At 50.0% G+C, this 19,305-nt stretch overlaps 6 protein-coding genes across 6 annotated transcripts; 2 read left to right on the top strand and 4 right to left on the bottom strand.

Annotated features, from left to right (window-relative positions):
- Window positions 1-1,187: 1,187 nt before the first annotated feature.
- On the top strand, window positions 1,188-2,416 carry F5J12DRAFT_296750 (flavoprotein). The gene is made up of 4 exons (XM_051738786.1): window positions 1,188-1,715; window positions 1,768-1,896; window positions 1,955-2,126; window positions 2,176-2,416. Exons 1-4 carry the CDS (start codon window positions 1,422-1,424, stop codon window positions 2,253-2,255), a joined length of 675 nt encoding a protein of 224 aa, XP_051604125.1. The 5' UTR covers window positions 1,188-1,421; the 3' UTR covers window positions 2,256-2,416.
- A 313-nt stretch (window positions 2,417-2,729) lies between these two features.
- On the bottom strand, window positions 2,730-4,362 carry F5J12DRAFT_801154 (uncharacterized protein). Its single transcript, XM_051744356.1, has 6 exons — window positions 4,227-4,362; window positions 4,113-4,153; window positions 4,028-4,050; window positions 3,818-3,966; window positions 2,959-3,719; window positions 2,730-2,866 (listed from the first exon to the last, which is right to left on the bottom strand). Exons 1-5 carry the CDS (start codon window positions 4,356-4,358, stop codon window positions 3,198-3,200), a joined length of 867 nt encoding a protein of 288 aa, XP_051604124.1. The 5' UTR covers window positions 4,359-4,362; the 3' UTR covers window positions 2,730-2,866; window positions 2,959-3,197.
- Window positions 4,363-4,880: 518 nt separating this feature from the next.
- On the top strand, window positions 4,881-7,873 carry F5J12DRAFT_296690 (ras guanine nucleotide exchange factor domain-containing protein). The gene is made up of 6 exons (XM_051738785.1): window positions 4,881-6,874; window positions 6,928-7,011; window positions 7,066-7,198; window positions 7,253-7,375; window positions 7,431-7,560; window positions 7,613-7,873. Exons 1-6 carry the CDS (start codon window positions 5,123-5,125, stop codon window positions 7,623-7,625), a joined length of 2,235 nt encoding a protein of 744 aa, XP_051604123.1. The 5' UTR covers window positions 4,881-5,122; the 3' UTR covers window positions 7,626-7,873.
- A 98-nt stretch (window positions 7,874-7,971) lies between these two features.
- On the bottom strand, window positions 7,972-13,062 carry F5J12DRAFT_762291 (uncharacterized protein). The gene is made up of 17 exons (XM_051742139.1): window positions 12,902-13,062; window positions 12,703-12,840; window positions 12,620-12,646; window positions 12,437-12,570; window positions 10,905-12,382; window positions 10,818-10,852; window positions 10,682-10,769; window positions 10,300-10,630; window positions 10,195-10,239; window positions 10,133-10,137; window positions 9,995-10,085; window positions 9,840-9,944; window positions 9,775-9,791; window positions 9,643-9,721; window positions 9,572-9,588; window positions 9,425-9,519; window positions 7,972-9,373 (listed from the first exon to the last, which is right to left on the bottom strand). Exons 1-17 carry the CDS (start codon window positions 12,940-12,942, stop codon window positions 8,122-8,124), a joined length of 3,978 nt encoding a protein of 1,325 aa, XP_051604122.1. The 5' UTR covers window positions 12,943-13,062; the 3' UTR covers window positions 7,972-8,121.
- Window positions 13,063-13,071: 9 nt separating this feature from the next.
- On the bottom strand, window positions 13,072-14,094 carry F5J12DRAFT_801140 (Ndufs4, NADH dehydrogenase Fe-S protein 4). The gene is made up of 5 exons (XM_051744355.1): window positions 13,784-14,094; window positions 13,577-13,727; window positions 13,440-13,513; window positions 13,356-13,371; window positions 13,072-13,299 (listed from the first exon to the last, which is right to left on the bottom strand). The coding sequence occupies exons 1-5, from the start codon at window positions 13,980-13,982 to the stop codon at window positions 13,206-13,208; spliced, it is 534 nt and encodes a 177-aa protein (XP_051604121.1). The 5' UTR covers window positions 13,983-14,094; the 3' UTR covers window positions 13,072-13,205.
- Window positions 14,095-14,231: 137 nt separating this feature from the next.
- On the bottom strand, window positions 14,232-18,478 carry F5J12DRAFT_801135 (uncharacterized protein). Its single transcript, XM_051744354.1, has 21 exons — window positions 18,368-18,478; window positions 18,138-18,314; window positions 18,000-18,083; window positions 17,835-17,949; window positions 17,325-17,783; window positions 17,245-17,299; window positions 16,967-17,133; window positions 16,822-16,920; window positions 16,616-16,680; window positions 16,343-16,594; window positions 16,076-16,273; window positions 15,914-16,022; window positions 15,624-15,856; window positions 15,492-15,574; window positions 15,327-15,431; window positions 15,223-15,277; window positions 15,183-15,194; window positions 14,833-15,117; window positions 14,687-14,770; window positions 14,521-14,609; window positions 14,232-14,454 (listed from the first exon to the last, which is right to left on the bottom strand). Exons 1-21 carry the CDS (start codon window positions 18,461-18,463, stop codon window positions 14,337-14,339), a joined length of 2,940 nt encoding a protein of 979 aa, XP_051604120.1. The 5' UTR covers window positions 18,464-18,478; the 3' UTR covers window positions 14,232-14,336.
- Between the last annotated feature and the right edge of the window lie 827 nt (window positions 18,479-19,305).

The following is a 19,305-nucleotide window of genomic DNA, read 5'->3' as shown; positions in this document are numbered from 1 at the left end:
AAATGAAAGTCGGTTCCCATCACCCTTGTCTTCTTCGTGGGGACAAAGCGCAGGAAAAAAACAAAGACGGAAAAAAAAAAAAAGAAGAGCTGGGAGCTGGAACTTACCTTTGTCCACTCGCCATCGACCAGCTCGTCTGACCAGCGCGGTTCCGTCTCGTCTGCAACACCATGAGCGCTGGTGTCTGTCGACGGAAAAGCGAATTCGAGCTCGCTGGTCTCGCTTGGGCTTGAACCGTGCATGGTGGCGAGAACAATGGTGAAAACCCTGATGGATCCAGTGAGGTGCACGCACTGCACAACGTGCAGCCTGAGACCGTCGACAGCTATGAGGATCAAGTCAATCAGACAGGACAGGTCTGTGTTATTTTGGTAGACAGGCTGTGCCTCAATATTATATTCCGGCGTAGACACCGCAATCTGTCGCTTTATGGATTTTTTTTACTAATTCAACTTGAAGAGCCCCCCACTACGGAGACTTTTGGTGCACGACGTACACCACCCCTGCTCAGGAATGGCCGCGGGTCGTAAACAGACCACCCGCAGGAAGCCGACAACCATAGTGACTGCGAGTTAGTACATGTGCATGCTGCACTGGGCTATCAGAGTACGTATCAACGTGATTCGAACTGATTTTTTGATGGGGGGGGCGCCCCCATCAATCACCAGACAAAAACCGTGAAACTTGTCAACAGATTGTCAATTTCCTTTGATCTTGGCCTGGGGCTGATACTTGTCAATAATCACTCGATCACCCGATTGACTCTGTACTACGCATATTAAGTTTGCATGTCGTCTCTCCTTGAAAGCTCGCGGCAAATGTTCTACGAAGATGATACGACCCTCCGGGAGGCGCTGTCTCCGTCTTATCAAAATCGGCCTTCTTCTTCCGATCACGCGCCTCGGAAGTTCCCCGCCCCCCTGCCCCTGATGCCGGGCGTTGCAAGGCGTCATAGTACCTAACAACCCAAGGGCCTCATTGTACACAGTGCTTTCCCAGAGTGTGTATGGTTGGCAACCTTGCGGTGAGTCCCGTTGACAGTAATAATAGTCCCACCAGGCATGTCACGGAAACCTTTATACTTGCTAGAGGCCCGAGGAATGTTAACACGCCACCGAATTTCGTATTTCCAAATCATGCACATGCAACCCCATCACCAGCAGTGTTGTAACCCCATTTTAGCGGCGATCCTAGTCAATGATAAGCATTGGAATGACCAATAGCAAGTCACGCAGTAGTCACTCAATAGGGCTGCCTTCTACGCCCCTGAGAGGGACGATGTCCTCGCCTGGGGGGCTGCTGACAGCTGCCAACCCTTGTTTTCGAAGGTCAAAATCTGACATGATTGATGCGGACGTGTCGAGCAACCGTCAAGGCAAACCCAGGCCTTCGCTTACATAAGCTCTCCCCCGCTCGTTGACATGCCGCGAACACGCGAGTTCATTGCAGAGACTGAGCGGTCCCCTGACCACACACACGTTCTCCTCATCACCACTGGAAGCGTTGCTTCCATTAAAGCACCACTTATTGTCAAGGAACTCCTCAGGGTCAGTCGATCTACTACCCCCTGTGGACTCCCCTATCAGACTCAACCCTGGCAGTACAAGAATGTCAAAGTAGAAGTAGTCTCCACGAAGTCATCTCTCACCTTCTTTGATGCTAACGACGTCGAAGAGGCTGGATCGAGGGTGTGGACGGACCACGATGAGTGGTCGGTAGGCTCACCCTCCGTTCATATCCCTTCTCTCTGTTTTCACACCCCACCAGGACTCATACAAGATCGGAGACCCTATCCTTCATATTGAACTTCGGAGATGGGCGGATATTGTCCTCGTAGCACCTTGTTCAGCCAACACACTTGCTAAGATTGCAGGTGGTTTCTGTGACAACCTCGTTGTGCGTCTCCGGATCTATGTGTGAATGTGGGCCGCAGTGCGACTGACGTCACTAACAGACTTCCCTATTGCGTGCTCTGTCACCTTCGACACCAACATACATATTCCCCGCCATGAACACGCTCATGTACGAGCACCCTCTCACTTCTGAGCATCTCCGCGTTGTACGTGATGTCGTGCGGTATAACGTCGTTGGACCCATAGGAAAGAACTTGGCATGCGGTGATGCCGGTATGTACTACCAAGAATGACGACTCTCTCACTCACTCATCTTACAAAGGACTTGGGGCTATGACTGAATGGCGAGATATCGTCAAGATCGTGGTCGAGAAATATCAGCTGCAGTCGATAGTGACATAATATACGCACGTCGACTACCCCCACGATGGTTACTTGCACCGCTTATTCCGGTCTGCTGCATGATCATCTGTTTCATGCGCCTTCTTACATCTCTTTTGAAACGCTCCGATTCCCAGTGTATGGAGCCTAGAAAACAAGAACATTTCTACACAGAGTTTGATCACAAGCTACGGCGCGCTTACTGATCGTCAAAGCACCAGCTAAACGCTCGCATTGTCAATGAACACCTTCACGGGATTTTCAAACGACGAGAAGGTTCAACCTAAAGCTATGGAATTGCATTTCGGTGTGATTTGAGCTTTGTTGGACTGCCTTGCCCTTGGCTTTTGAGCAACAAAGAGTCTTACTAACTCGATTATACTCAACCCGGTGAACGTGCATGTAGAACATCCTATTTTGAAGCAACGTCTGTCCGCCCGACGCCACAGGTCGACCATAAGCAGTCAAAATGATGGACCCTAGGGCACGTTTCACCTGCCTACCTCGTGTTGGGGAACCACACCAGTCAATCGAACAGTCACGGCCTTTCGATGTGGAAACATCCAGAAGCTAGTTGGCGCTTCACATGAGAAGGGGTCTCGCAGTGCCCCACGAATCGATGCAGCCAGCATCATCAGAGAGACAGGGAATGACGGAATCGCGGTCACGACCAGTCAGTGACAGGTTTAAACAGGTTTAAACCATTTTTTTGCTTCCTGATGATGAATGGTGTTTCGCATTCAAATGCTCCATTCCCCCATCTCTTCACAATTCCAATACTCGGCCTCCAGAGAATATTGACTAGAAAGTGCAAATGCAGGACTCATGATATCTGAAATAGTAGGTGAGGATAGATTCCAGGATCAGTGCTAGTAGTGTATGCAAAAGGGAACCGGGCAAACGACAGCGCAAACACAGCTACAATGTAAAAGAAAACAGCAACGAGGTGGACGGATGAGCTACCTATAACGCCTGCCCTGGTCTCCGCTTGTACGTTCCATAAGGCCCAACGGTGCCACGCATTCCACCGAGTTTCTCCCCCCGTTGTATCATTGAAGACGGGCGTGGGACAAGGTGTCGATGTAAATCAACGGTGCCTATACTCTCGACTCCACTTCCTCTGTACTCCGATTCCGGTAGCTGAAGATTAAGCATCCGTCTCAGAACGATGTTCTCTTTCTGGAGACGTGCAAGCTCGATCTCCTGCTCAAGTGCACGATCGTCCTTTCTCCCCTCGTCAAACTCGAACGCTTCGTTTGCTGGTGAGCTAGCACCGTCAGGGCTCGGCGAGCCACTGGCGGAGGACAGCGCATCCTCGCCGTTGAGCAACCGCATAAGCTTACGCAGTGCCCTGGACATACGGGCCAAAGAAACAGACTCGCTAGTGCTGGTGGTCAGTGCGCGCAGCAGGTTCTCGGATTCTTTCTTGAGGAGTTTTGATTCGTAATCCCGGATGAAAGCTAGCTCGTGTTCTTGCACGTCACGCTAGAAGATAGAGAACAGGTAATGCGAGTGAACTTGTTTTACACGATGCCGGGATAATATAGACGAGAGGAGAGGAAGAAGTTCAGAAACTGACTTACAGCTCGCGTCCGGAAAGCGCTCATTACGCTTTCCAACGTTTGTTCGTATTCTCGAATGAGAATGCCTAGTTGCTTGTTGTCATGTTGTAGATTTTGGTTATCAGAGACGAGGGAAGCATTCATTCGTTGGAGTTCAGCATCATATGCCTCTGTGGTAGACGGGGAGCGTCAGCATCTGAGGGACTCCTCGTGGAAGTCCTCAGACAGCACCTTTGGTCTTGTCGAGGTTGAATCTTCGTTTCAGGACAGAATGAGGGTCACATGCGGCATCTAGCTTCAAGAAAGACGAGCTCACCTACGCAACACGAATCCGGTTTGAGCGTGAGTAGCCTGGGTCTGTTACGAGCAAAGACTTAGGATTTCGTTGTCCGAAGTGGACATCATCACAATCATATGAACGTTCTCGTACCTTGACAGTTCCAGTGGTGGTGTAAAGGGATGTTGCTAGCGAGCGATTCTGGCTGAGCTGCTCTGATAGCTCCTGGATGGTACTCAGCAGGCGAACAAGCTCGGAGTCGCTGGAAGTGTCGACGACGGTCATCGTTGGGCCCATCGAGCCACGAAACGACTCCAAGTATGGGCAGTTGACCAAAAAAGGCAGTTCACCCTCGCCGATCATGGAGCAGCTTGCAGCCTGCCAGCAACTTTCAACTTGACCAGCAGCCTGCAGGTGAGTCTACTATAGTGCAATCATCCGAGGTACGACGGGATTTCTACACTTGTTCTTGGCTGAAAAGCGAAGACGCTTTGCGCTACTAATTCAAAGCATCATCATGTCGCCTTATTGTGCTTTGATCCTGATATCAGGTGGTCCCGTTGCCTTTCTACTCCTTCTATGTACAACCATTCACATCTGGCCTATCTAAGAATCAAAGCTAAGCGTACGGAAACGACCGAGTTGCTTGGTGCCGCCATCTCACGATCGCATGTAACAACTGACAGCTTTGGTTGCGTTGAAGCGCAAGTCTTACATTATCGGTGGAAGGTGTGTAGGCTCACAGGTACGTGTTGCGATGTGGCGTCTATTGTACTCGAGCGGAGATGCTAGGCTGGCAATATTGGGTGGAGACGTGGTGCTCAACACTCAGCAATTGAAGGAAACAAAAAAGGAATTCGATCCCAAGTCGGGATGTGGTGGACTCTTCATGGGCCGAACCGTGTTTTCGGAAGAGTATTTTGGAAAACTACTCCGAAAACACGAGGATTCCGTTTCCTCCGTATAAAGCCCTCCCCAGGTACCCTTCTGCCCTCTCAAGAATCGTTCACCATCCATACGCTCTCTCTCATAACGCTGCTTTCGTGGGTATGTCTGAATATTCATATTCCTATATGCCGCGACCCATGGCAGCGCTCTTCGAAGAGCCCAAGCCACCCGCACCCAAGGCCCTGAGTGCAGGGAGTGGAGAAGCTGTTAGCCCTATCACCAAATCGTCTATTCCCCTTCATTTCAATCTCAAGAAATCATTCCCCGCCATCACAACTACCATTTCCCTTCTCCAGAAAGTCCCGGAGACCAAAGACCTCGATGCCCTACGCGCTCTCGTCCCCGTGTTCGTCAATTGTTTGAACTCCATCCTCGATTCGATGGACAAACTCCCGAAGGAAGTTTGTACGGGTTACAACTACCTTCACGCTAAGAGCACGGTCGCATTCTTTCGGGCGATGCTGGAGGGACACATCAAGGAGGTGACTGATGCTAACGTTCAGTCAGACTCAAAACGCACAGAAATCATCGACAAAACTATGCAGTTTTTGGACGGGTGCATGTCTGCCACCAAGGATTTCTTTCAAGTTGCCGCTCAGGAACTGATCCAACTCAAGCCGCTGCCACGGCCACCCTCTGGAGCTGAACTTGAAGATTTGGAAGAAAGTACTGAGGAGGCATCCGACTCCCCTGTATCATCTTGTGCTGAAGACAAACCTTCCGTTCCCGAACAACAAACGCAATCGGAGAAACCGCCTCCAGAGCGTATTGCTGCCGACGAGCAACCACAGAAGGCACAAAAGCCGAAGTTCTCTCTGTTGAGGCCACTTTCGATTCGCAGGAAGAAGAAAAATGTACCTCCTGAGGGCTCTTCTGGATCCAGCACCCTCGTCGACAGCGATCCCATTCAATTGAAAGGCGATTATATTCACGTCTCTACTACCATCCGTAGCTCCATCGTCCAGTTCCCTGACTTTATTAAGGAGCCGATCCCCAACACTCTTCCTCACGTAGAAGATGCCACGGAGATATGGAAGGATCGCAACGGGCTCGTGGAACTTGCGACTCTCAGGGCTCTTGTGCGCTACATGACTTCCACAGCATCGCGTGGCGACGTAGAGATTACCGACATATTCTTCCTATGCTTCCGTTTTTTCTCGACCCCTACCGAAGTATTCAGTGCTTTCATCGAGAGATATGATGAAAAGCCCCCAAAGGGCCTTCCTCCTGCGGAAGCATCCACCGTTTCTCTGTACGCGAAAATGCGGATCGCGAAGCTCCTCTTCCTCTGGGTTGAGTTACACTGGCGTCCAGAAGAAGATGGCGATGTTTTCAATCCCCTCATGCAGTTTGCGTTTACCCGTTTATCCAAGGACTTACTCAAGGAAGCATCTTCGAAGCTCGTCACTGCCTTACACGACCGTGCTTGCGCTGGCGAAAAGGGTCGCGGTATGCGCGTGGAGCGCACGGTTGCACATGCGGAATCTAAGATTCGGTCCGAGTCGCTTGTCTGTAAATGGGAGCCGAAAGACAAGAAGGCAATGGTCCGGGGCGATTTCGCCAAAGTTAACCTGCTCAGTTTCAATGTTCCTGGTGGCCATTCGCTGCTTGCTCTTCAGCTCACCCTTTTCTTGTGGGAGAAATACCGTGTCTTCGAGCCCGAAGATGCTGTCCGTTACTTGATGGTTCGCAAAGGAGATAGCACCGAACCAACCACCGAGGTCGCGCGCCAAGTGGCTAATTTCATGTCATATGAAAAGAGGCTACACCGATGGGTCATGGATTCCCTGGCTTCCGCTCAGACTACAGAAGCGCGAACCGAACTTATCGAGATGTTCCTGGACGTCGCGCAGGTAAGCTCCACATTCCCAGGGGGTGTCAAGTTTTTGCTGATCGAATCCAATAGCATTGCCACGATATGCGAAACTATTCCGCGTCTTGTTTGATATCTCTAGCGTGTGACCGACCGAGCGTTTTACCTTTCCTATCGGTAAGCCTGTCATACGCTCTACGTTGTTAGTGCAAGTCCCTCACCAGGTACTAGGGAATAAAAATCAGCAGCAAGCATGAAAAGATAAAGGCGATGCTCAGTGAATTCTATACAGGAGGGAACAATCACTTCCGCGCGTACAAAGATGCTCTGCAGAACTGTCATTGTGCGGCATTACCTGGCATGAGTGAGTAACTACTATGCAGTCAAGGAAACATCGTGTGATGTGTTAAATGCGTAGTGCTTTTCATCGGCGAGGTCGCCCGTGGTTGTGGTTCCGGACCTTATGAAGCTCACCCTCTTGTCCCCGGTTCTCGCCTCATTAATCTAAGGCGCTACCGTCCCATTACGTGGGCCGTGCGAGGTTTGTCGTATTTGCTCGTGAAAGATGTAACATTTCCTGAAGGGAGTTACGCCAGCAATGGAAAGATGCCATGTGCCCTTCAAAATTCAACGCGTCGACTACGTGTGCGATTGGTTTGAGCACGTTCTTGCCCCATATCGCGAAGGCACCGAAATGGAGTGGGAGAACCGTATCCATGCTAAATGGTGAGTATGTTTATTTGAACCCCTTGAATTTGGTTGTTGACCACTTGCAAAGTCGCAAGATGTAGAGGAACACTCAAGAAAATGGAAAAGAGAAAAAGTCCGCAATTTGTGAAACATGCCACTGCCTGAAGTTAAATTATCCAAGTAACCATGACTCGGGGTGTCCAACTCAGCCTAATTATACACGTTCTTTCTTCGCTTTCGGATATTTTGCATTTTTTTGTGACGCTGACTTACCACGTTCCTTGGTTGTATGTATAACAGATCAGCATTCTGAAGACCCACACGATCATTCAACTTCATTGCCACCTCGATATACTTATGTATACCGTTTGTATCATCAGTGTCGAGTCATATCTATTGTAGTTGTTCTCGTGTATCCGTAGCCGTGGGGAAAATTAACATTCGTTCATCATCCGTGCTGTCCAGTGACTCCAATCTCTGCCAATCCTATATCGCCTAGCCCCCCTTTGCTACAAACGTCAAAAATGGTGATGCAGAATTTAAGAGCTGTAATCTGCGTGTGGCAAGCCCGGTCGGTATAAAATAGTTGTAATATCATTAGCGAGTGATAACTTTTGCATAAAACCATGAGGCAAGCCATGCGGGAGCTAAGCGTCTATGATGTTGGGCGGCAGCAGCCTCTTCTTCCTTAATCCGTTGCTCCGCGGCTATTTTCTCTTCAGCGATAGCCTCGTTGAGCACTGCCTCCCCCGTAGTGACGTTCTCGGCGACAGAAGTCCGCGAGGCTCGAGGAACAATAGACGCTGTAGAGCGGATCAACTCTGCTTGTGCGTGGAAGTCGGGACGCGATGCAGGGAAATGGAACTGAGTATCTTGTGGATGAATCTGACAGTGTGACATTGCCCTGGGTCGAGACAATCCCTCCCGTCGTTCAGACGACGGTGTGGGCGGAACGGCTTGAGCGTCCATAGTGTGATGGCGACGAGGAGCGCGCTGGGTACTGCTCTTTGCACTTGTATTGTTGCTAGACATCCTTTGACGGAAGAGGGATGGGCGGTGCCCATCGGCCGAGTCAATTTCTTCGTGTTTGTCCGACACTCTATCTCGGATCCCGTCAGGTAGGTCGATTTCCTCCTCTCCAGAGTACTGCTTAGGTGTGACGGGGAAACTGGAGCCGCGTTCGATATCAGGACTCCTGGTTGGTGATTCATATATTGGTGTCATAGCGGCATCACTGAGGGAGTACGACTGGCTGAACCCAAGATCACCTGCACCAAGCTCGCTGGTCAGCGATTGTTGAAGGTCTACCGTGTCGTCCAGGTCAAGTATTCCGAGGGGATTCCTCGGTAACCACAGAGCACTAGTGATGGGCCTGCTATAATATGGATTATCGTAAGGGATGTCATACCGAGGTCCGTCGTCCCATATTGGATGTGGAGGATGCCTCTGGACCAAGGATGTCGAGCCAGAAGTCCTTTCCAAAGCCAATGGCCCACGAGCGTCGTCCATTTGTTCTCCCTGATTGCTCTCGTTGACCGGGCTAAGTCGAGAAAAAGATCGTTCCCTGTTTCGAAAGGGAATCGGCGGACGGCTCCTGAGAGGACGGTTAAACCGAGGGCCAGCTGCGTACGAGAAGTTTATCCACTGCGGCAAGCGCCAGGTACGAAATATGGAAGTGTGTGATCTTGTGATATGCTCATCCTCTTTACTCCCGGAAGATTCGATCAGCTGGTTGGTTGCGCCAGGAGTCTCTGGATGGTCAGACTCATTTGCATTACCAGCACCGCAAACTGCCTTAGCCTCCATGATGTCATCTTGCTCGAAGCGAGAGCGACACATGCGAGTCATACTACACATCAAGATTTAGTAAAGCCGAACCTCCTAAGGGCTTAGAACATACACGAGCTTTACTGCAAGTGTGATGATGAACAAAACAGCTGCAAGCGCTAAATTGACGGTTTTCTTCAAGACAGCCATGTATGCGAGGAAAACGAACTGCAAAGTAGGTCAGGCTATCATTCAAACGGAATGGTCTACCCGATCGAACCTGGGAGAACATTAGACCTAAAAGGATGGTTAGGATTGCGTATTTACACGGGAATGGTGGACATCACACACCATCGAGAGAATAGCGAACCATTCTTATTAATAGAATTCGACCATTACATTCGTAGTTCTTTGCGTACACGTGAATGAACTGAGATATCTTCATCAACGCGGTCAGTATGAAAATCGGGTGCTTCAACCCACCTGATTCTTGATGACCGCTAAAACGAAGTTAGTATCGTGGCAGGTCAACAGATCATAACACATACCCGTCTCGACTACGAAGTATATCAAGCCAAATGGTACAACCAAAGGGTTAAGTATTGCGAAAAGCAGACAGACGTGAATGATAAGCAAGTGGTTAGGTAACCAGTCTGTCTGGAACATTCAGTCAAGGGGCTGTGAAGCAAGAAGGCATACACACAGTAGTAATCAAATGTGCGAGGTCGTATTCCATTTGCACGCTTGCGGGGAGTTATCTGCCTCCTAGTTGAAGGGTAGGCGAAGAGCGGCAGCTACAGTCGGCAGTGAGATAAATCCAAGGATCAAGTACAAGCCTTACGCCAACTGCAAATTTCGAGTTCCCTTGTCAGACATGGCAATGATGCGAGACGAGAAACGTACACAATATTAGCTCCAGGGAACCATGGATAGCAGTCGTAAATATCACTGTTAGGCTTTCAGTTAGTACGGGCGGAGGAAGACCTCGCAAAGATGGCGGAAGCTCACACCATCCAACGTAAAATGGACCGGCACTCGGGAAGCTGTCGGCCAATGTCTGGAGGATGTTACTCTCCGAAAAGTTGTTGAATGAAGTCAAAAAGCTCTGCAAGACCGCCACACCAACACAAAAGAATACGAGGACGTTAACAATAAGGAACTTGTAGTAGCGTATCATGATCGTGTCATCGATGAGGGAAAGGGTTGTGATTGTGTAGCCTTTCCTGGCAATTAAACGCAAAATAAGCGGAATTAAGATTGCCAAGAGGGAGATCAAGATGGTGGGGAGAAAAGATTGGATAACATCTTCTTGCCATGGATGGTGCGACAGATAATTATACTGCAGACGTTATAAGATGATGCAACAGCTTGAATTTACTTGGAGACTCACTAGACTTGGCCAAAAGCTGGCGATGCTTTGGATAGATACCAAACCGACAAAAAGGGATATTGGAAAAAGCCAAAATATTGTGAAGGCCCTAATGAAGCATTGGGAGACGTGATCATTCTTCAGTCGTCATACTCACCAGACACCAAGGCTGACTACCCAGTCTTTAACTAACTAGTGGACAACATCACAGATCATCCCAGTTAAAAGCGCCAGAAACACATACCTCTCCACGAAACGTCGCTTTCATTACTCTTCTCCACTCAATGTCCTCGTATTGAGGGGCCATAGTAACAAGGCAAGCCAGGGGGTTGTCGGGGTGAACGGCTAGATACCTACATGCCTTCTTCGCGTCTTTCGCATCCCTGAAGGTAACGAATGCTGTAGAGACCGGGTCGTACTCATCGGCTGCTTTCGCTCTGTTTTGCGTAATGAGCATCGTTGAAAGTTTCAGCTTGGCTGTATAGTAGTCGATGGTTGGTACTGTCTTCCCGCGAAACAGTACCGATAGATGAATAAGAGGTTGATAGGGATCAAGGACACTGCGTGGAAGACTGAGTAAGGCGTCCCACACTGTGTTGTGGTGGTCGTCGGCAGTACGTGACTCATTTAAGACACCGGTAGCCACCACCAGACTGCTATCCGCTCCGTGAGCCTTGGCTCTTCTCCAAAACCGAACGGTATCTTTGGACTTCTTGGAAAACTTGCGGGCGGAGGATTCCGCAACGCCAAACTCAACAACGAATGGTGAGAGGGCTCCGATGAGGAGGTCCATGTTTTCTGTTGTCATGTCATCCTTCACCGGTACCTGTCCTTCAAGGTCCGCTTGCTTGCTTCCAAGATCAACATTAACCACAGCATTGTCAGTACTGTCACGATTCGCGAGTTTTCGCCTTTCCACTTCGCGAGCGACAGCCACCAACATTCTCTTAGCGAGTTTGATATGGGCCTCCTCGAGAGCACATAGAATGCCTTCGCGCCTCTCAAGGAGGGAGGCGAGTTCTGTCATGTTTCTCGCTAGGACCACACGTTCAATAACGGGGATATCTCTTGAAACTCCATTATCCGATTGTGCTTCGTCAGATCCTCGTTCTGTCTCCCCGCCGCCCGACCTGACTTGAGGTAAACGGATTCGCTTGGGTATCCGCCTTGCCCGATTGAAACCGAATGCTAAAATCTTGTCCACCATTCCCGGCTGCGCGGAAGATGTTATCCCGACGGTTGGCAGGTCGATTGGCCGCGACATGTAATATTCAAAGTACTCTTTCAAGCGTTGTTCAGACCGTAATTCCACGGGTACATTCGAGACCATGACGGTACGCAGGCGTAAGCCACGGTTAGAATTCGCATCGTACGAGGGTATATCCTGGAATGGAAACTGAGGGCGCGGATGGGGATGATATTGCGCATCCCTCTCTGCGGCAGCACCGGATTCCGCAACATGTGCAGCCTTTTCAATATTGGCAACCCGAAATTTGAATGCGCCATTGCAAATGTAGACGAGAGTTGCTATCCAAGTGAGAGTGAGCCAGAATAGGAGGCAAACATGGATCCAAAGAAGTTCTAAGCCTTCTGCTGTTAGCACTAATGAAGCAATCGATGCACGTGTCATAGAGTCGGTGCCCACGTCATCCGGTGAGAAATGGATGTGGATTGGTAGTAAAATGGGCACGGTCGTGAACGTGTGCAAGAGGGTGAAGTACACTGGGAGACTCAATATGGACGTCACACGTTCAAAGAAAAAAAAAAAACACTTACAGCACCCTTGAAGGAAGCGAACGTAGAGAGCCGCGTCCACTCCTCTCAGCTCATTCAATCTTGCTTGTGGGAGTTTAACTGCCTCTTTCACCCATGATAGCGGTAACCCTTGGGGTATTGGGGGAGATGGATTCCTAAACTTTCGCTCTAAGACAGCTGGGTTCGGATGAAATGCCTACGCACCTAGCCCATGATCTTCCTTGGTATAAGCTTGTAAATCCATGCATAAGCGTGCGTAACGTATGGAAATGTAAGGGTGAACATACTATCCAAACTGCCAAGACTCCACGCTGCCGAGCCCATCGGGAGGATGAAACCCACGTCTTCGTCTGTAAAGCACTTCATAGGAGGCAACACATATTACCGTCAGACCAATTGCAATGATGCTCTGGTCGATGAGACCACTGTGAGGTAAAAAGGAGGTTGGATTTCGTAGAAAGGAACGGCTAGTTTTGTGATATGTACCTGTAGTCCTTAGAAAATGTTCTTGTCTCTATGTCTCCCATCCTGCGAAGCACAGTGCAGAACTACAAGGCCTATTATCACTGCTAATGAAGGTTGGGGAGAGAAAACGAGGGTGGAGTATCACCCGCTCGCGGATGGGGGGGCATGGAAGTCGCATGACGTCGATTTCCCCTCTTTTGATTCGCCGAACACACCGGGTACACAAACCAGTTCATACCGGATCGAACGAACCAGACGAACCAATACAAAAGCGAACCGAGTTACCTAATCATCTAGTGAACCTGCGGAAAGTATCTAAAGCATTCTACTTCGTGCGTACTATCCGCAACTTATGTGGTTTATAGACAAAGTTCTCCGCATAGTTCTTGGGAGGAATTCTCTTGACGGTCGAGGGTTGACTGTGATCGATGTTCAGCAACTCAACATGTGCAATATGCAACCACAGGGAACGTACATGTAGTAATCCCAACCTTCGATCGAGTAAAGAAGATCGCTGTCAACAAGAGAAGCAATCAGATTAATTGTTCAATTGGCATACCTTGCTTCTCCGCAAAATGTATAGCTGCTTCCTTGGTTGAGAATGATAGCCGTGTCCCCTGCATATAATCCGCGCTGTGGATAATTCAATTTAATCCATCCCCGGTTGTGTTGTATGAGTGCTGTGAACCGACGTACGAACTGGCGTAGCCCATCAACGGGTTTTCCCAGCGACCGCCACCCTGAAGGATGTCCCAATCAATACGCCATCGTTCTGACTTTGCAGGACCGGACTGCATGGTGTTGCGCGTAGACTGGAAGATGCGCACCGCGCGGTGACGCAGTTCGCCTTAACAAGCCCGCGGTCAATGCACCAAAATTTGCTCAAATAGAAGAGGCACTAACCAGGCGCGCCACTCACGACATCAGCTGTGAACACTTCACCATGAATCGGTTGTGATATTTGTTGACTTTCCTTCTCCGCGGGTTCCCGAGCTTGGACTGGTTGGGCAGGTGTGTCGGAGGCAAAACTACGAGCGCAAGCGTGTGACACAGCCGCTGCTGGCCTCTTGAGGGTCGTACCGCAAACACGAAGGAGAGACATTGTTTCTGACTCTGACTTGCGCAAGTCAGTTCAAGTAAACACCCAGATGACCGAATGGAAGCTTGTAACGAGACCACAATCTCCGGTAAATGCCGGTGGCTAAGCTCGTGGACTGTACTCAGCCAAGAGTCCCTCATCGGAAAATGTCATGTCACCGCCCACACCTATAGGAACGACGTGCTCGACCATTGCGGACACGTATCGATATCCTTTTCAGATGACGCGTCTACCAGAACAGAAAACCGAAAATCCCGCATCGGCAAGTTTCTGAATTTCTTAGTACACACAAGACTCAGGAGAATAACTAAAAACTACCGCGTTAAACTATCAATGCTATGCTACATCATCGGTCAATCACCCCAGCGTTACTCGTGTACCGACGCCACTACCCTCGCCAGGAGTATTACCAGGAGGTGACGGGAGCACCTTTTTGTTCAACTTCCGACTGCGACTAGACACAAAGGTCTCATATCTGGATTGTCCCCGTCATTATATTACCCCGCAATCAACCGAAAAAAGGGGAAAATATTATACTCACATGCGGCGGAACCTGTCCATCTCATGGCGAGGAACAGACGGACGAGCCGTCTTAAGCACCTCCAAAAAGTCCTCCTGAGTAATTTCATACTGTGTGTTATTTTTCGCAAACCGCATGAGCAAGATGATCGTTTGTGACAGATCTACGATGAAAGAGCCTGACCGACCTTTTTGGCTTCAACAGTACCTTTTCCCTTATCCTTGACCACAAGCGGCCCTCCTCTGGTTTTGTTCTCCACGATTTGTTGAAGCTGCGAACAATTTCATCCACGTCAGCAACTAGACTCGAGTCTAAATCATCTGTCGAACACACCCTTTTCTGCGTCTGAGACTCGTCCGCTCGCGACAGCGTCTTCTGCTCGCCAGAGCCACCCAAGCTCACATACTCAACACGTTTTGCCTCCGCATCCATATCGGTACCCCGAGCAGACCTTCTCAGGGTCGGCGACACGTCGATAGCAGCATGCACAACTCGAAGATGGGCGTTATACACGAGCGCCTGAAGATCCGCTCCCGAAAACCCTTCTGTCGCTTTGGCGATATCGCCAAGATTGACCGAAGCGTCGAGAGTGATTTTACGACTGACCGCCTCCAGAATCTGGGTCATGGTTTAAATAAATAGCGACTGAGGTCACAAAAGAACAGAATGCACCACGCACTCACCTCCCTGCGATCCTCTTCAGTCGGGCATGTCGCACAGCACGGACTTGTCCAAGCGGCCCGGTCGCAGCAACGCAGCGTCGATGAGATCCGGACGACTAATTGCCCATTGAGTTTCCTTCTTGTGTACGCAAGATAACTTCTCACCTTGTTGCTGCTAGGACAAACACACCCTCTAACCCCTCCACTCCGTCCATCTCCGTCAGGAGTTGGTTGACGACGCGGTCAGTAACACCCGTACTATCGTGACCACTGAAAAGCGCTAAACGATCACCTCCTCCGCGCTGTTAAGAAAGGACAATGGCGCCTTACCGTTTCGGAGCTATAGAGTCGAACTCGTCGAAGAATAAGACGCAGGGTTTTGCCGCAGACGCCCTATCGAACACATCCCGAACCTGTAAACTCGCGTGAGAACGTACCAACATCCAATACGCTCCGACTCACCGACTTCTCGCTCGCACCAATATACTTGTTTAATAACTCGGGACCTTTGATACTTATAAAATTAAGTCCGCATTCTTTGGAAACGGCAGATGCGAGCATCGTCTTCCCACAACCTGGATATCCGTACAGGAGAATTCCCGACCGCAGGCGTAACGGTGCCTGTTTGAACAAAGGTGCGTACTTTGTCGGCCATTCCATCGTCTCGCGGAGAATACGTTTGGCTTGTTTGAGCCCTGCAAAAGTGTCGTCAAGAAAACAAACGCATATAGCGATTAAAAGGCAAAACGCACCCCCGACATCTGCCCATTCGACGTCCGATTTTGAAAGCGGCACATCCTTCAGCGCATTCGGCACGAAACCCTCCTGGGCTTTCGTAAAGTCTTCCATCGAGAGTGTGACCTGGATGATACATCAACAACACTCTCGGTTCACACCACTGCCGTACCACTCACCTGTGATGCATCGCGTCCATGCAACTTGAACGCCCTGCTTGCAGCGCTCTGTACAGCCCGCTTCATCAAAGTTTGGAAATCGACCGGAGCATAACCTTCTGTGTGCACCGCGATCATGGTGTAATTTGGTGGGTCATCTGGGTCGAGCGCTTGCGCCGACGAGTCAGCAGTCCATGCTTTGACTAAGTTCTCCAGGACCTAGAAAGAGAGATATAGAGACAAACAAGTGATGCGAGGAAGCTGGTGAAACTTATCGAAAACACGAACCTCTTTGCGTGCATTCTTTGATGGAGGCTGGATGTGATAGATTTCTTGAAAGATATGTAATGTATGTACCAATGGATGCAGTGACGTCTTCGACTCTGCAATTCCGATCATCACCATGGCGCGAAAGTTCACTGGAATCGAGCGAGCGTTGGCCGAGAATTGAGCTATGAATAACTCTGTGATGATGCGGAAACGGAACGAGTCCGTGTGCTGCACAGAGAGTGAGATTGAGATGGACTTCTGATGGTTGGACTGTCACAATGAACGACCTACTTCGACTTCTGGACTCAGAATTTTATCCAGGTTGTCAAAAATGAGAACCGTAGGGCGGTGCCATGCTGCGATCTCATATAAGTGACGAAACAATTTTTTGAATATTTTGGTGTGCTTCTGACTGTATTCCTTGAAGTCGATGTAATGAATATCTTGGTCTGCATTCAGCACGCCGCGCAGAAGAAAGACCGAGGAAAATTGCTGACATGCATAAGTACGAGTGTCTTCTTCGAGACGTCTGGCGATTTCGCGAGCGAGCGAAGTCCTGCCTACGCCGGGTCTACCGGTCACCAGGATCGAGGATACTGTTCTGGGTGAGTCACATCGACCTCGACCATCGAGTTGACTTACACCCGTATACAACCTTGTCCTGGGAGTGTATGATAAAGTTGGCAAGCAATTGGTTGGCGGCTTCCTTGATAATTTGCTCTACTCCGCACAACACGGTCCTCGAGGGTCTGATGAAGTCGATGGAAAGGGGCCGGCTACATGAAGTACAACTCACGGTGTCGTTTTCTCTTTCGGTTGTTCGGTCTTTTTGAAGAGATCAGAGGTCGATTTTTGCTCCCCAGTGGCCCTCACGCTTTTCGAGGGTCAGCTTCATTTATATTGCCGAAGGGCCCACTCACTGGATCCAGTGCCAGTCACCTATTCCTTGCAGCCCGTTTGGGAAGAACGCAGTGGCTCTCCAGCACTTTGTATGAGCAACCGACGAACAAGAATTGATCCTCTGGAAATACTACTGGCTTGTTGTCGAGCATGTCGTCTGCCGATCTTTCCGGTAACTCCGCATTAGCGCCGCCTTGCGGCGCATCGAGAGGATTTGATGGTGGGGGCATGTAGCGATAAGAAAGTTTCACGAACTCGTTTTCATGTTGATCCTCGGAAGGCCATTTTGTGCCGGCTAGGATGGAAAAAGTGAACGGATGGATGTAAGCCAGCGGTGCGGTCTCAGTGTATTCCTGGTCCGGAGGCGAAATATCCTCGAGTAAACGCGACGGTAATATACGTAGAACCGTCTCTGGTAGTTTTGGTTGCTTCGATTCGTCTTGCGTAGGTACCTGGCGCGCGACTGCCTTTCCGCGCTGATGGGTTTTGGGCGCTATGCTCACTTCCGTGTTTGTCGTGAGTAGTGCAGCGTCACTCTTAGTGCAAGGTTGGACAGAGACTGGCGATTTCAGTGAGGGAAGACCCCCCTTGACAAACGGGGTGGACGTACCGACTTTGAGTCGAACCCTGGTTCGACCCAGCACCCATACATCGATTTCCTGACCTACTTTTGCCACTCGCACTTGAGATAGTAGGGTAGACTCGACGTGAGAAGCATGTATCTCCTGAAAGGCACTCAAGATACGATTGGTATGGACGGGGTGAGGGTACATACGACGATGTCCCAGTCGTCTGGTGTGATCGGTTCGGTTGAAACGGACGAAGCGTATTGTAAGTCGTGTAATAAACCAATCTCGACCTGACAAAGAAGATGACATTAGCGGGTGGGAGCGGGGATACATTGCGGACGTACGACATCGCCCTGGTTGAAACCAAGGCTGGTTGCGAATTGCGGATCTATCTCGACTGTCTCGAGTGCACTGTCAGTGGAATTGAAGTGGGCGAGGGACGACGCAGACGGCATTCCCGTCCATCCGACATATGCCTCGCCCTGATCGCCCTTCAGGTGGACGGCGAGACTCTGTGGTCGCTGTCCGAGGGAGCGTATCAGCCGCGTCTGCGTGGTCGACGGAACTGACCTACCACAGATCTCTCGACAAGTGGGCCATACAGGGAGATCGGCAAATGCACCAACGATGATTTCACCGACGCGTACTCCACTCGCGCTCGTCGGGGCATTGGAAGAGATTGGTATGGGGGCACGTGACCTACACCGGCTATTGGGGCTACATTTGGTAGTCGTTACACCGACAGTCTATTAGTACACTGCTCATTGTCGACTCGAGGAGCTCACTTGAAGCCGAGCTAGTGCGGCTAACGCTGGTTCGAGCAGGATGTGCCAGTGGGTAGGCAGTGCATCTTCCAATACACTGGCGAACCCTGCTTGACTCCGCACGGGACAAAGTTACCGTTGCTGGCCCGTGTTCTTACACCAACATGAGAAAATTATATCGCTCAGGTGCAGAGCCAGAATCGCCGAGCCAAAGACGGAAGATATTAAGAAACATCTCGAGGACGATGCCCGCTTAGAAGAAACAATTCACTACTAGCAAACCAGGCCACAGGACGGGTACCAAGTCACAGCAAAGGCTATCATCGAGTGGGGAGGGCGCGGTCAAGTCACTTGGTCTGGGCTTGCAAGTTTCAATTTTCATCCTCGTTCTGGTCCATTCTCCGCCGCCAAACTTCTCTAGGTGCAGCTATCTGTGCCAGGATGTCCCCTCTGGCTTGGACGCAGGCGACACCACCCAGCGATGTCTTCCTGATTCGTTATTTATGCGTCCTTTGTACGCAACTTTGCAACTACACCGACCTCGTTATCGATTTCGCTGTTACATTGATGCCACAGTACAGTATCATCCTTTAGTGCTTGTTACCTGCGGAACCATCGCTACTACGTTCCATGAACACGCTCTTAGTAGTCTGATCTCCGTGCACAGAGGAATCGAGTAAACGGTATTTGCCATCAGTATAGAAATGCTCGTGATAATATACACATGTTGATTCATAGTCCATGTCAT

The sequence above is a fragment of the Pisolithus orientalis genome (assembly GCF_024613125.1).
Source record: "Pisolithus orientalis strain OTSU chromosome Unknown F5J12scaffold_3, whole genome shotgun sequence".
Taxonomy (NCBI): Eukaryota; Fungi; Basidiomycota; class Agaricomycetes; order Boletales; family Pisolithaceae; genus Pisolithus; species Pisolithus orientalis.
The sequence above is the reverse complement of the archived record's forward strand: the minus strand, read 5'-3'. Positions and strand labels throughout refer to the sequence as shown.

Coding starts and splice junctions, on each gene's coding strand:
- F5J12DRAFT_296750 (XM_051738786.1), top strand. CDS start 1,422: ATGCCGCGAACACGCGAGTTCATTGCAGAGACTGAGCGGTCCCCTGAC. Junction 1,716..1,767: donor CGGACCACGATGAGTGGTCG/GTAGGCTCACCC, acceptor ACACCCCACCAG/GACTCATACAAGATCGGAGA. Junction 1,897..1,954: donor GTTTCTGTGACAACCTCGTT/GTGCGTCTCCGG, acceptor CGTCACTAACAG/ACTTCCCTATTGCGTGCTCT.
- F5J12DRAFT_801154 (XM_051744356.1), bottom strand. CDS start 4,358: ATGACCGTCGTCGACACTTCCAGCGACTCCGAGCTTGTTCGCCTGCTG. Junction 4,051..4,112: donor ACCGGATTCGTGTTGCGTAG/GTGAGCTCGTCT, acceptor CCTGAAACGAAG/ATTCAACCTCGACAAGACCA. Junction 3,967..4,027: donor CAACCTCGACAAGACCAAAG/GTGCTGTCTGAG, acceptor CGTCTACCACAG/AGGCATATGATGCTGAACTC.
- F5J12DRAFT_296690 (XM_051738785.1), top strand. CDS start 5,123: ATGTCTGAATATTCATATTCCTATATGCCGCGACCCATGGCAGCGCTC. Junction 7,199..7,252: donor TGCGGCATTACCTGGCATGA/GTGAGTAACTAC, acceptor TTAAATGCGTAG/TGCTTTTCATCGGCGAGGTC. Junction 7,376..7,430: donor CATTACGTGGGCCGTGCGAG/GTTTGTCGTATT, acceptor GAGTTACGCCAG/CAATGGAAAGATGCCATGTG.
- F5J12DRAFT_762291 (XM_051742139.1), bottom strand. CDS start 12,942: ATGGGAGACATAGAGACAAGAACATTTTCTAAGGACTACAG. Junction 10,770..10,817: donor GTAGTCAGCCTTGGTGTCTG/GTGAGTATGACG, acceptor ATGCTTCATTAG/GGCCTTCACAATATTTTGGC. Junction 9,374..9,424: donor ACACTTGCAGTAAAGCTCGT/GTATGTTCTAAG, acceptor CTTGATGTGTAG/TATGACTCGCATGTGTCGCT.
- F5J12DRAFT_801140 (XM_051744355.1), bottom strand. CDS start 13,982: ATGTCTCTCCTTCGTGTTTGCGGTACGACCCTCAAGAGGCCAGCAGCG. Junction 13,728..13,783: donor TGTCGTGAGTGGCGCGCCTG/GTTAGTGCCTCT, acceptor GGGCTTGTTAAG/GCGAACTGCGTCACCGCGCG. Junction 13,514..13,576: donor TTGATGGGCTACGCCAGTTC/GTACGTCGGTTC, acceptor AATTATCCACAG/CGCGGATTATATGCAGGGGA.
- F5J12DRAFT_801135 (XM_051744354.1), bottom strand. CDS start 18,463: ATGCCCCGACGAGCGCGAGTGGAGTACGCGTCGGTGAAATCATCGTTG. Junction 17,300..17,324: donor GGATCAATTCTTGTTCGTCG/GTTGCTCATACA, acceptor AGTGCTGGAGAG/CCACTGCGTTCTTCCCAAAC. Junction 15,278..15,326: donor TTTGTCCTAGCAGCAACAAG/GTGAGAAGTTAT, acceptor ATGGGCAATTAG/TCGTCCGGATCTCATCGACG.